Source organism: Bactrocera oleae, chromosome 6, assembly GCF_042242935.1.
Source record: "Bactrocera oleae isolate idBacOlea1 chromosome 6, idBacOlea1, whole genome shotgun sequence".
Classification (NCBI taxonomy): domain Eukaryota; kingdom Metazoa; phylum Arthropoda; class Insecta; order Diptera; family Tephritidae; genus Bactrocera; species Bactrocera oleae.
Window position 1 is genome coordinate 19,064,448 of NC_091540.1, and position 14,289 is coordinate 19,078,736.

Below are 14,289 nucleotides of genomic sequence, written 5' to 3' on the forward strand. Positions count from 1 at the left end.
AGTGTAAACTATAATTTTATTATATAAAAATGCTTTAAACATGAAGTGAATAAAAAGGCTTGACTTTCAAAAAAACTGCCTAGCTTAAGATATCATAAACCTAAGTTTTGCGCTATATATAGTCACTCTGTGAATTGGGTGGGTTTTCTTCGCTGAGTGTAGCTGCCATAAAAACTGAACGATCGGAATCAAGTTCTTCTAAGGAGCCTTTTGTATTTGTGAATGGTATTATAGCTTCGACGCAACCGAAGTTTACGTTTTTTCTTGTTTTGATTTAAGTTATTCGCTCAATGGATATTTGAACACTCAACGAGGACTTAAAGCCCGAAAAATAAACATGTTACCAGTTTTTATATTTTCCAGATTTACTCTAGCTATTTTAACATTGATATATATAATACATATATATATATATATATATATATATTTTATGGTACTAATCCCAACATCGGGATTATAAATTAAATTTTCATTCAATATGTTCGGGATTAAAGTTGTAAATTTTATATTTTAATTTGAATATGTCAGTTTGCCGACCAGTGCTCTAGAGTTTTGAAGATGATGTGCTAGCTCCAGTTTTTGTTTTTCTTTGTTTTTTTTTTTTAATTCTTAACTATATGCTTGGGATTCATTTTTTTCCAACCCGGATTGTGGGCTAAACTTTTTTTAAATTTGTTTTTTTTTTTTTAATTTTTCAATTAATTTTTAATGAATTGTTTGCAACACTAATACAGAGTCGTCAAATTTACTCTGTAAATACGAATTAAAAGTGTACGATCGGCTATTTTCTCACTCTATAACGACCTCAATTTTCGCATTGACATATTGTAAAACGATAAAATTACAGTAAGATGAATAGAGCAGAAAATTAAGTAAGAGTGTTTATTAACCCTACAAAAAACTGATGATGGGTTCACCAATACACTCACATTTGTTATGTCAGTACTGACAGTCAAATGAACAGTAAATTGACTGTAAGAAAAAAGAGACAGCATACATTTCCATATAAGTTTCGAGAAGTTGTAAAATACTTATGTAGCTGTTATTCCGTGCGATAAGCCAAAAGTGTTGTGTGCTCTTGTGCAATAACTCTTTTTGTGTTAAAGAAATAAATAAATTACGAAGGAGTTTTTAAATATAATATACGTAAGTTTCAAATAAAATTATATTTTTAGTTAATTTTAATTTTTATATAGGCATTTTAAATTCAGAAATATTTATGAACTGGAGAAACACGTATAGCAGAGCTTATGAGAGAAGCAAGCATAGAATTAAGTGAAAATTTCTTTTCATAATTTATTATTTAATTATATTTTTGTTGCACTCCCTTTTATATATACTATGTATATAATTATAACTAATTTTAATTAAAAGTTTTGAATTTATTGAAGAAATAAAAAATATATGATCTACTGAGCAAAAGAAATTTTCACTTGTGATAGATTTACAGCTGACAAATGGCAGCTATGATAGCTTTTCAGTCATAACTGACAATTTTCAGCAATGATGGTCTTATGGTCAGCAATGACTCAGAAAATGACATGAGAATGAGCAGTATATTTATAGTGTTCCAATGAAGTCCTCGTACAGCACCTAATAAAAAGTTTATTGATACAAGTGATATCAGCAACACTTTGCAAAATTTTAAAAAAATTTTTTATAACCATTTGTTTATGACAAATTTTGTTTTATATTAATTGAAAAATAAATATATTTCAGTAAATGGTTTCAAAATTATAAATACAGATTGGAAGAATTTCGCTATTTGGACTCCAATAAAGTCTTCGTACATTTCTATTCAAGTAAAATAAATAAAGAAATAGATCAAATTATGTATTTAGTGGGGTAGCCCTTGTTTTTAATGACGACATTAAGGCGGCGGCGGTTTTCATCCACTCCTCTTGAAGAACCTCTTTAAGGCGAGTTTTCAAACTAATATGATGAGTCCTGATCCGTTTCTATAGCAAGTTCCAAATATATTCAATTGGATTGAGATCAGGACTCTGTGGTGGTGCCTCCAGCAAAAGCGGAACATTGTACGCCAAGTACATCCTTGTATTATGAGCCATGTGTTTGGGGTCGTTGTCTTGCTGGAAATTAAATGCTTCAGACACGCCCAATTTTTCTACCCTAGGCTTCAGATTCTGTTTTAAAATTTCTATGTACGCACGGTTGTCCATAACTTCTTCTATTATTTCGAGGTTGCCAACGCCACTACAACCCCATACCATCACATTATCACCTCTGTGCTTTACTTTATTGTATTTAGATTCATTAGAGAATATAAAGTTCCGCCAAAATACAGGAGATGCATTTTGATACTTCTCAGCGAAGGCAATGCGTTTTCGACGGTTTACTATGTTTACGAGTGGTTTTCGACGAGGTGTGCGAGACTTAAGCCCAGCATTAATGATAGCTTTTCGCACAGTTTCGGAATTTATTTTTTTTGGCTGAATTGGTGAAGCTCTGTAGAGATTTTTTGAGCACTTATAAATGGATCTGCAGTAACCATTCGCTTAATTTTTAGCCGATCTTTATCCGCGAGAGCTGAAGGCCGTCCAGATTTGATTTTGTTTTCTACACGGCCTTCATATTTAAAACGGCCAATAACCGATTGTATTGTAGAACGACTACGGGACACTATCTTGGCTACTTCCGCGTATGACTTATTTTGCTTTACATGCGAATTGATGATAAGCTCACGTTCTTAAACTGACAAATATTTCACAGGCATACTTTTTTTAAATCACGAAAACTCTTTCAAAATTCACAACTTTTACTCTTCGAATGAATCACTGAAATATCCTGCTAAGCACACAAAGTACCGTTATAAGGAGGGTGGCCTATTATTATTTAGAAAGAAAAGTTGCCAGCAAAAGCGAAGTGTACGAAGACTTTATTGGAGTTGAAATAACAAAATTTTTCCAATTTATTTATATAGTTTCGAAACCATTTACCGAAATATATTTATTTTTCAATTAATATATATAAAATCATAAACAAATATTTTTTAAAAAAATTTTCAAAAGTGTTGCTGATTTTTATCAATAAACATTTTATTAGGTGCTGTACGAAGACTTTATTGGAACACTGTATATAGTGAATCAATTCCGAATACTCATGTGTGAAAGAGAGATAAAAACTTATATACATGCGTTTGTTTACATCAGTTTTTGCATTAGGCTCTTAAGAAAATTATAGAAACTGTTCTGCTGACAAAATTTTTTCAGCTGTGACTGTCATATTACCGGTCAGATGACTGTCACTGCTCTTGAAGGGTTTCCTTGCTCATTATGATATGTGTAAGCTTATTATATGAACTGCTTCGAAAAGTGCAGTTAGAAAATTGTCATTTCAATTTTCGACATACTATTCAAACACGACGACGTCTGTACCAAAACTTTTTTGGTTCAGAGCCAATTATTGTTTGCTTTCATAATTTGCAATTATTATGGACGTGTGAAATATTTCCATTTATCTAACTTTAAAAAACATTTTACACATAAGTATTCCTATTTGTCCAAATTAGTTTGGTAACAAATAAACTTTTACTATTGGTCAGGATCCCTCTTAGTTTCACTATCATTAATGCCTGAACAATTATATTGCAGTCGACTTGACTAATTGAATACTGTTTAAAAAGTTTTTGGTGCTGAGAGAACTAAAAGCCGATTTTAATAATTTTGTCCCAATCTTGTATAGACGAACACTTAAAATTACTATCGAAATGAACTCTTGAAGTGCAGTTACTCTACGAAGACCTTAATGTTACACTTTATATTTTTTCAAATATTAATTATTTCAAATCAGTCAAATATATCGGTAATTTACAACAGGCACTATCAGGGATAATTTTTATGTACAAACGTAAATTCATATTTCCATCAGCGCTGTAAATAATTTATTATTCGTACATTCGTATCATTACTGCACATTGTAAAGCAATCAGTCGTTCAACACACATTTTACCTCGTTCACATACCTGGCACAAAACGATCCCAAAAGCCTGTCAGTGGCATAATGACCCACGGAGTACAGTACAACCATATCAGTAGATTCATTATAATGGATTTGGTCATGGTCATTGAGCGGTTCATTGGCTTCGTAATGACGTTGTAACGGTCATAGCCGATAGCCGCATTCAACATACCCGCTCCAATGCCCGAATATGAGCCGATGGCGGCAAAAATTTGACACCATGTGTTGCCGAGCGCGAAACCACGATGAAAGCTATTGTAGATGAATATGGGTGCTTTGGCACACATAATGAAATCTAGGAAAGCCAAATTTAGAACGAAAATATTGGATGGCGTGCGTAGGGACTTTGCGCTGTGAAATGCAGAGATCAAGACATATGATTAGAAGCATTTACCAAAACGCTTGGGTATGCGACAATTGAGAAGGTGCATACCTCATGAAAACCCACAGCACTAGTCCATTACCGATTGTCGAGGCGAAGAATAGGAATGTGTAGAGTATAGCTAGCATGTAATGCAAGGATGCTGGCGGTTCTAATTGAGTGAGCCAATGCTCGGGTATATATTGTATCTGGTCAGGCGGTACATTCCAGCCCAGAAATTGTAGCTCATTCGATACACTGGAAATTAAAGATTGAAAAATGTACGGACATTTTATTATCACTTCGCGCAATTTATATTCCAATAGGTGATACTTTACCGCGCTTGAGGTCGCAGTACAGGCTCCAGGCTGGCATTGCAGCGAGGCAGCATGATCATCTCGTTCTGACTTTCTGGACGATGGACTGGGTGTAGCGAATGATTATGACTTAATTCCACAGTTCATGCGCTCACTCACTAATTGTGGTGTGGTGGAAATTTAAAAAAGTACAAAAAACGGCACTTGCGACAAAAAAACTATTTACTAATTCAGCCGTTTAAAAACCCTTGAAAATGCACCGCGCGCCACATAGCCACTGCAACTGAAATTCTCAACGCTGAATAACGCTAAGGAATGTGGCGGGCTTTTATAGTTTCATAGCCATCGTGTGATTGCGGTTGGCTTAAAATGATTCTAATTCAATTTGCTATTGCATTTTGTGTAGCACTTTGCTTGCGTGCTGTTTAATCGGCGTTGTGGCAGAGAAAATGTTGCAAGTTGACAAATTCCGAATTTCATTGTGCCAAAGAGCAGTCAATGCCAAGAGTGTGGCTTAAATATATTCTAAGTGCGGTAAGTGAGATAGACAGCTGTTGATTGAATCCCGCTCAATAATTATTCAATCTTTTTGCAATACCGCCCTAATGATATTAAGTGAAGGTAGTGATTTTTATACGTCTCTCTCAAGTATTGCTTAACCTTTATTACAATGGGAACATTTCTGTGATAAGTCAGAGGGGTGCTGGAGCAACTACAAGATAGGAAAACGGCTAGTGGTGTAGTATAAAAGGCTTCGTTGTTATTCAAACTACTAACAAACTTGTTTCGTTTTGATTATATTTTGTATTGATGATCATTTGAAATATTTATTTATGCGTGTATATCTGATTATATGACAATATCATATCGTGGCAGTCTGTGTTTATTGTGGATGAATTAATTGTCTAAGTTGGAATATGAAGTAGAGTAACTCAAGTATGATTCTACAAATATAAGGTTGTCAAATATCTCCGCTTTTTTGTCTTTTGAATTTCGTGGCTATGTACAAAGCGCTACAGAGCTCGTATCTGGCAACACTATACATAATTTGAAAGGTCTTGACATAACCTACAAAACAACGCTATGCATGATTAGTTTGGATATTGCGTTCAACAGTTATAGACGTGTAAACATGGAGTTCACTAACGCCGAAATTCGCGCTATTTTAAAGTTTTCCTTCGTTAAAGGCAAACCCGCTAGAGAAACGTTCCGTGAGATTAATGGTGTTTTGGGGGATGGTACTCTATCACTTCGAACCGCGGAGGAATGGTTTCGACGATTCAGAGCCGGTGAAAACGACACCATGGATAAGCCAGCCGGCGGAAGACCTGTGACGACAAATACCGATCAAATCATGGAATACATCGAGTTAGACCGGCATATGGCATCTCGTGACATCGCCCAGGAGATGGGAGTTAGTCACCAAACCATTTTGAACCATCTGGAGAAGGCTGGATACAAAAAAAAGTTTGATGTTTGGGTGCCGCATAATTTGACGCAAAAAAACCTTCTGGACCGAATCAACGCCTGCGATATGCTGCTGAAACGGAACGAACTCGTCCCATCACATATGGCCAGACGCTTAATTCTACCATCTACTGCGAACAACTGGACCGCTTGAAGCAGGCGATCGACCAGAAGCGTCCAGAATTGGCCAACAGGAAGGGTATAGTGTTCCACCAGGACAACGCCAGACCACACACTTCGTTAATGACTCGTCAGAAGCTACGGGAGCTCGGATGGGAGGTTTTATCGCATCCAACATATAGCCCGGACGTAGCGCCAAGTGATTACCACCTGTTCCTGTCCATGGCGAATGCCCTTGGTGGTGTGAAGTTGAACTCAAAGGAGGCTTGTGAAAAGTGGCTGTCCGAATTCTTCGCAAATAAGGAGGGGCAACCTTATATTTACCTAAGCGATGGAGGACTGGAAATTGTCTTAACTCTTTTTCCCCAATGCCTTGGGTGTTCAGTAAGAGCTTTCAAATACTTTTTTAATTTTACTTGGGGATCCCTTTGATTAAGAATGACGTAGAGAAGAGCAGGTATAAATATGTAATTAAATATTTGATTTTCAAAAATCGGGCCAAACGTTTTTTAGGTATATAAATATTATGTTTTATAAGATCCGACTCGACTCCTTATACTTAGCATCTGTCAGATACGCCTGATCGAAAAACACCAAATGGCTTACACCATTAAAATTCAAGGAAAACATGGGTGATGCCCAAATTTTTTGTTTTTACAAGGTAACATACTATAATTACAAGTAGTACGGATGTTTGCAACAAGCTCAATACTTAATTCGAAGAAGGAAAATTACTTTTTTATTTGCCAAATAACTAAATCTTTGGAAATAATAGGTTTGATCTAACACCCAGTTTTGTACAGTCTTATTTATGAAGAGTATATATCAATTTAAAAACAAGAATTGCATTATCGCCACTTTATATTAAAACAAGTAAGGATATACTCTCGCTAAGTCAAACGGTATACTCGTTTGAGATTTCTTTATATATTTTTCTTCATTTGCATTGTGGAAAGTAAAAGAATCCAATGGAATTTGAAATGGTGGTATATGGAAAATAGGCGTGGTTATCATCCGATTTCGCACGATAACATAGAAATATGAGAAGAATGTTATGTACCGAATTTGGTTGAAATCGGTTAAGCAGATCCCAAGATATGGGTTTTTACCTAAAAGTGGGCGGTGCCACGCCCACAGTTTAATTTGGAACGCGGTTCCTATAAAGTCATCTCATACCATCCCAGAGGTAAAAGTTAAGTCTCTGGCGTGTTTAGTGCTTGATTTGTAGCGCTTTTAGTAGTTTTAAACAGTACCGTTATATGAGGAGTAGGCGGGGTTGTCACCCGATTTCACCCATTTTCACAGTGTCGATAGAGGTGTTAAAAGCATTTGTTCTCAGTGAATTTTGTTATTATAGCTTTAGCGGTTTAGGAGATATGCATATTAAACCAATTAGGAGGCGGTACTACGCCCACTTAAAAAAATATTTTAACTGCAGATGCCCCTCCCTAATGTTATCCTGTGTAGTAAATAGGAGTCTTGTATCTTGTTGTAGAGCTTAGTTATGGCTATGTATTTGTTTTTGATTAATGGCGTTTTGCGGGCGTGGCAGTGGTCCGATTACGCCCATCTGCAATACTAACCGTCTCACGGTATCAAGAAACATGTCTACCAAGTTTCACAAATATATCTCAATTTTTACTCAAGTTACAGCTTTCACAGACGGACGGACACACGGACGGACGGTCAGACAGATAGTCCCTCGGATTTCAACTCGTCTCTTCATCCTGATCATTTATATATGTATATCTAACTCGATTAGTTTTAGGTGATATAAACAACCGTTAGGTGAACAAAACTATTATACTCTGTAGCAACATATTGCGATAATATAAAAAGTATTGTTTCAAATTGAGAACGCCACAGAATTTGCAAAATCAATGAACGCGTTGGAGGCTTGGAAACAAGCGGACATCGATAAAAATAGGTGGTTGAGTAGTGATTCTGATGATGATTCGCCATTGGCACAAATAAGACGAGTTTTTTTGAGAGAATGAAGCAGAATTGTCTATTTTCATTGAGTTTGATAATAATTTGGGCACTACGACAAATTGTGTTAAATCGATTTTGAATAAAGTACTTATTGATGACAGTAGCAACTCAGAAGGGGAAGAATAATCAGAAAATGACTCCGAAGCTATAAAAATGTACAATGAAGCTATAGGGGCATTAATTTGCAACAATTTGCAAGAAATAACTACCAGATCTTTGATTATTATTATTTATATTATTGAGTCAGTTTTCCAATCTGAACTTGTGAAGCAACAAAAAGTAAAAAGCATCAAACAAAAATTACAATTTTATTTTTAAATAATTAAGTGTGTGTGTATATACTACATATGTATGTATATACATGCATACATTTTTTGACTAAATATACAAAATTATTTTCATTATTATTATTGTTAATTTATTGTATATTTTTGGATATTTAGTAAGGATAACTCTATTACCAGGACAGAAAGGTCCGGCCGGTGTCCGCTTATGGCTCGATCTAATAAATTTGTTCGAAAATTTTACCGTTGCTTTGGATCACAATTTATGCCAAATTTCGTGAATATAGTACATATATTGTCAAATAAAAAAGTTTTCCATACAAAGGCTGGATTTTGATCGATCAGTTTGTATGACAGAGGCGAAATGAAAATGTGTAAAGTTTCTGATCGATATCTCTAATGCTGAGGTATCTGTAGTACAAGTATATGCGAACAAATGCATAATGGACGGACATGACTAAATCGACTCAGCTCGTCGGGTCTCCGACGTTTCCTTCTGTGCATTACAAATTTCGTGAAAAACTTAATATACGATGTTCAGCGTACACAAATGTTGCAAAAAGATTGAAAATTGATAAGTATACTATAACATGCATGGATTGCAATCAAATGAGGTTCAATTATATTCACGCATCTTTACTTTTATATTGTGGCGAACACGGATGATAGAACAAAATTGAATCGACCATAAATTGCGAGAATTAACTACACAGCGATATTCGTAGTTGCCAGCATGTTCGAGTGACTAAGGGATTGTGTATAAGGGCTGTCGGATTGTGCTGAAGACACAGTTCTAGTTAGCGTAGTTACGTGTAAGAAGCAATTGAGATATAAGTAAGAAGTTGTAAGTTCGTATAATGAGTAATAAAGCGTTAAGTTGTTGGAATTAGAAATAAAGATAGGTATACAAGTATAGCCATTAAATTGGGACTTTTATTTTAAAATTCAGTGATCGAACTCAAGAGTGAGTTACAATGTAGACGCATTATCGAGAAATCCGTTACAATATAAACGTTTTAAAGGTATTCAGATTCACTTAATTTTGTTAAAATATCTCACAGATTGACTGATGTTTGTAAACCGATATTTAATGTATATGTTGACGCGATTTTGTCTATATTTTCCTCAATAACACTTTATTCGCAAAAAAGAAACTCTTTGGAGTCTATTAAGTTATTGACCGATAAATATGGTGGAAACTTAACTGGCAGTTTGAAAGCCCTTATATAAGTTATATGGGTGCTAGGGGAAGTATTGACCAAATTTTGACCACAAAGATTTGGCAAAAATACACATTATTATCGGGATGTAAGATATCTTACATATTTCGGTTTAAGCCCAGTCATAGAAAAAAAGGCCGACATATTCAATATCTGGGGGCTAGAAAAATTATATTTAAATTTCGTTCATTTATTTATTTTTTATGTTTTATTCCGATATATTCAATGGTGCTTGATTTAAATACTGTAAAGTGAAAGAATCACATGTAAAAATGTGTTATAACATATAGGAAGTAGCCGTGTTTGTATACCTATTTCACCAACCTATAACATTCAAATGTCAGGATAAATGTATGAATCAAATTTGCTTAAAATTGGTCGTTTGATTCCTTGCTGAGATATGCCATTTCATCTAAAAGTAGACGGTGTCACGCCATTTATAAAATTTTAATATCGATTTATGTGCATCATTACTATACTATGTTTTGGGTCAAATCCAATACTTTTCACATTTTTTTCAGCGATAAATCGAAATCCGATTTCACTCACTTTCCCACTATGTAATAAATGAAACGCAAGTTTGCAAGTTTGGTTGATATAGTTTTAGCGGTTTGTGAGATATGTACATAAAACCCATTAGGAGCGAGCCATGCTCACTTTCCAAAAATGTTTAATGCACAAATGCTCCAGCTAACTGCGATCCTCTATACGAAATTTGGCTTCTATAGCTTAACTTCTGCTTCTGTGTGCCAAAGAACACGTGTACCAAGTTTCATCAAAATACTTTAATTTTTACTGAAGTTATCGATTGCACAGACGAACAGGTAGACAGACAGAATTCCACAGAACCCCACAAAAATTAACTTAATTTCTTTAACCAACTAAGTAAAAACTTAAATTAGATATTTGAACAAAACTTCGTATACATAAGTATGAAAAATAGACGTAATTCAATAGTCTATTGGTCTAATACATATAATCTATTTGGTCTATATATCTAATAAATTTCGGTGCGACATGAAATTGGACACAACATCCAATATGACGGTATTCTTAAAAGGAGGAATAATTATCGACTAATGCTATTATCATGCGGTTAGCGTCAACCAACCAACTTTTGCGCGAATACTATATCTGACAAAGTTTTCGATTAATTTTACCCAATTTTGGTACGTATGTAGCTTTATCGCCCATATGTTGAATATCGCGATTTTCGCGTGTACATATCGGTAATCATATATTATATGATTGCATTAAAAAGGTCGGCTGCGAGAGCGTAGGATTATTTAGTTTTTTTTTTTTAAATACATTGCATTCAGATACATTTTTGGTGAGCTAACAATCTTGAACATATTCGTGAGAGTCTTTGGTCTAGTCCTGAACTGAATAAGATAGCGCTTACAAAACGTTTTGTCCCTTCGATGTCTTAAACTTTTGCATGAAGCCGGCCTGTCACAAGGTAGGGAAGGCGGAGACCAAAAGAGCCGCAATGCGGTTGCTACGGACCACCTATCATCGGAAAACGAGATGGGCGAAGTCGAGGAAGATCCTATGCAGTCACTGCAGTGTCTTCCAAGCGAAGATCAGAAGTGTGCTCACAACAAGGAGCACATTTATAAATACGGATAGCCAAGCGACCTTGAAATTACTGAAGTCTCCTATAGCATAGAAGTCAAAGTTCAACAGACTTCTATGTCATATCCTGCGTTTGGTAATGAAATATATGTAAAACCTATTAAACAGATACTTTATGTGACAGTACTCATGGATGGCAGTGCTATGCTATGTATGCATAACTGGGCCTTAATTGGCAGGCATGCCAGCACCCTAGATGCACCATACATAGACTATTGTAGAAGCTGTCAGGAGGTAGAAGAATAGGAGACTATAAAGAATCGCAACTATCGGTCGTGGGTTTTGGACGACGTTTCATAGGTTGCACAAATTAAACTATTTGTACCGATGAACTTCATCAGAAGCACGGGGTGGTTCATAGAGGAGACAATAGAGTGAAGGAACACTAGTCCCGGGTATATCCCTAGGTGCGTCGTCAGACAACCACTCTATCTACCTACCTGGCCTGTCACGTACTTATTAACTGTCATCTTGTCTTGGAATTCATTGCAGTGGTCAAAAACATATTATTAAGGGAGGGTGGTTGGGCAAATATTCATCTAATTAGTTTCGAAACTTAGTGAAGCAGTTGAGTCATTCACGTTTTCATCTTTCAATTTCAAAAAATCACTATGTCCTGCCCTTCTCAGTATCGTTGAAAAACTATCTTCTCAAGTTTCAGTTTGTGTAAAAGTAACATATATATATGATATATTGAGTAGTCTTAATTTACCTACCTGGTACAAATTTACCCCAAGTTTCAGTAACACATCCAATTACAAACGGTATAGCATAGATGTATACACATAAAGACATCAAGATCGCTTTGCCATGTGTCATTTTGCCTTCCATTGGCTTCGTGATGACGTTGTACCGATCGTAAGCGATCAAAGCATTTGATGTAGAGGCACCGATACCTGTAAAGGCGCCAAGTATGCCATACACTTGACAACCGAAATTGCCCAACTCGAAGCCTTTATGAAAGCTATTGTAGATGAACACAGGTGTCTTCATCATCATGAAGAAATCGCATATTGCCAAATTGATAACGAAAATGTTGGAAGGTGTACGCAGCGATTTGGCACTGGAGAAAAGGGTAAATTAGTTTGTTTAGGAAAGCGCTCGAGGCTTTCCAAGATACCATACTTACTCGTAATTACGGAACATTATACTTACGCAGAGAAAACATAGACGACAACGCCATTTCCAGCCATTGATACAGTTGTGATAATGAGATACAACGTACCAAGCAAATAGTGGTAATGTGCTGGCGGTTCCGGGTACTTCAGCCAATGATCCGGTATATGGCGCATCTCTTCAGGTGGCACATTCCAACCAATTAGACGTACATCTGACGACAATCTAAGGGATTAATAACGATATTATGATATCAAACTCGCAAAATCCAATGAGCACCTTGCTTCAGCTAGCAAAGTTGCCGCTGTCGACACATTGCCTAAACTATTTGGTAAGCTATATAAATAATCCATATTCACATCCATATCAACAAAGTAGTCCAGCTCAATCACTGCCCAAACCCAAACTATCCACTTTGTATTGATTGAACCGAGGCTCCTGGTTTCGATTTTCTTCAGTTCCTCAATAATCACTTTCACTGGTCGACGTTGACAGAAGTGTGCCGACTGCTGTAACTGTTTTTATACTAACAATAGACAAAGAATTGGCAGTGATTTTCACAAGCTCAAAACGGATTAGATTAGCCACTCGGCCGTATTGGATTAGCCGAGATTTTAGTAGGTAAAATACAAGTTCTCCAAAGCTATGTGCTGACAAGGCGATTTGAAATTTCTATGCTATCGATGACTTGTTTTGACATTTTACTCGTGAACTAATTTATTACGCACCAAAACTAGGTTTGATATTGCATATTCACATACATATATTCGTCTTTTAAACATACCGTGCAGGAAATTCACTAGTTCAGAACTGGATTGAGTGTAGTCCGCTACAAAAGTTAACAGATTCAATCATAACTAAAATTATCTTTTATAAATCTCTTTTGTTGTTGCACAAAAAGTCTTTTCCAAATTTCCTGGCTTGTCAATTTTGCTAGTAAAAATCAAAATTACCTTTTCATCAAATTTGACCCCGACTGACAAAAAACAAAATCTACACGCCGAAGTAGGCGAACTTATCGCCTTCAAAGCTTAATACAATTTTCTCTTAGCTTAGTACAATTTTCCATAAACTTGTTATAAGTCTCGGATGGGATGGCCTTCAGTGCCTTCAACGGATTTTTTATAATTAGCATCTTTTTTTTGGTCTCTACTCGACGCTCGTTTTTACAAAGGTTGATGGACGACTCGCATGAGGCAAGTTTTCGATGACTTCACGATAGTCACTGAATGCATTGTGCTACTCAAATACTTGTGTTCGTGAAAAAGTATTTATTAATCTATCGATTTAGAATTTTCATAGAAATATTCTCGTAGCCATTACACATTTCGGTATTTCATCACTAATTCTATTATATATATATATATTCTATCAATTCTGGCGTACTTAAAGATGTTAAGCAGCTTCAGTTTGACTATGTCCATGGTAACCCGAATTTAGTTTTTTACAATGGGTAAAACTTTGTTCGAAAACAACTTTAATTAAAAAACTTGTCAGTTACACAAATTGTAATAATTGATGTGAAATAGATACTTAAATGGTGGTAGAATACGAGGTTATAAAATTACGTTTGATGACTACATTGGTTAGTTGCCATAGTCTCTTAAATATGTTTGCGTTATTTTATTCTTGGGATAGCTTAAAATATTAATTATAAAAGCTAGTAAATGCTCATGCTCTTGTTAGCAATTGATAAAAATTTGTATCAAAGATGTTATGAAATGGTTTGAAGTTTGAAAAACTTTTTAAGATTTCATCAATATTTCAATTTGGAAAAACTTTTTAATTTTTCAAAACAA

General features: G+C 35.4%; 1 protein-coding gene across 2 annotated transcripts in view; it reads right to left on the reverse strand.

Annotated features, from left to right (window-relative positions):
* Rh4 (Rhodopsin 4) overlaps nt 1-12,990 on the reverse strand; it is a 37,271-nt gene extending 24,281 nt beyond the window's left edge. Inside the window, exons 1-3 of one of the 2 annotated variants that reach the window (XM_014232845.3) lie at nt 12,770-12,990; nt 12,530-12,715; nt 12,091-12,437 (exon numbers count right to left, since the gene is read on the reverse strand). In XM_014232845.3, the coding sequence (XP_014088320.1) occupies nt 12,091-12,437; nt 12,530-12,715; nt 12,770-12,855 (619 nt within the window). In that variant the 5' untranslated portion in view covers nt 12,856-12,990. Of the gene's footprint in view, nt 1-3,982; nt 4,330-4,411; nt 4,598-4,677; nt 4,968-12,090; nt 12,438-12,529; nt 12,716-12,769 lie in introns of those variants that run through there. The other variant, XM_014232846.3, reaches the window with a different exon arrangement.
* Nucleotides 12,991-14,289: the final 1,299 nt, after the last annotated feature.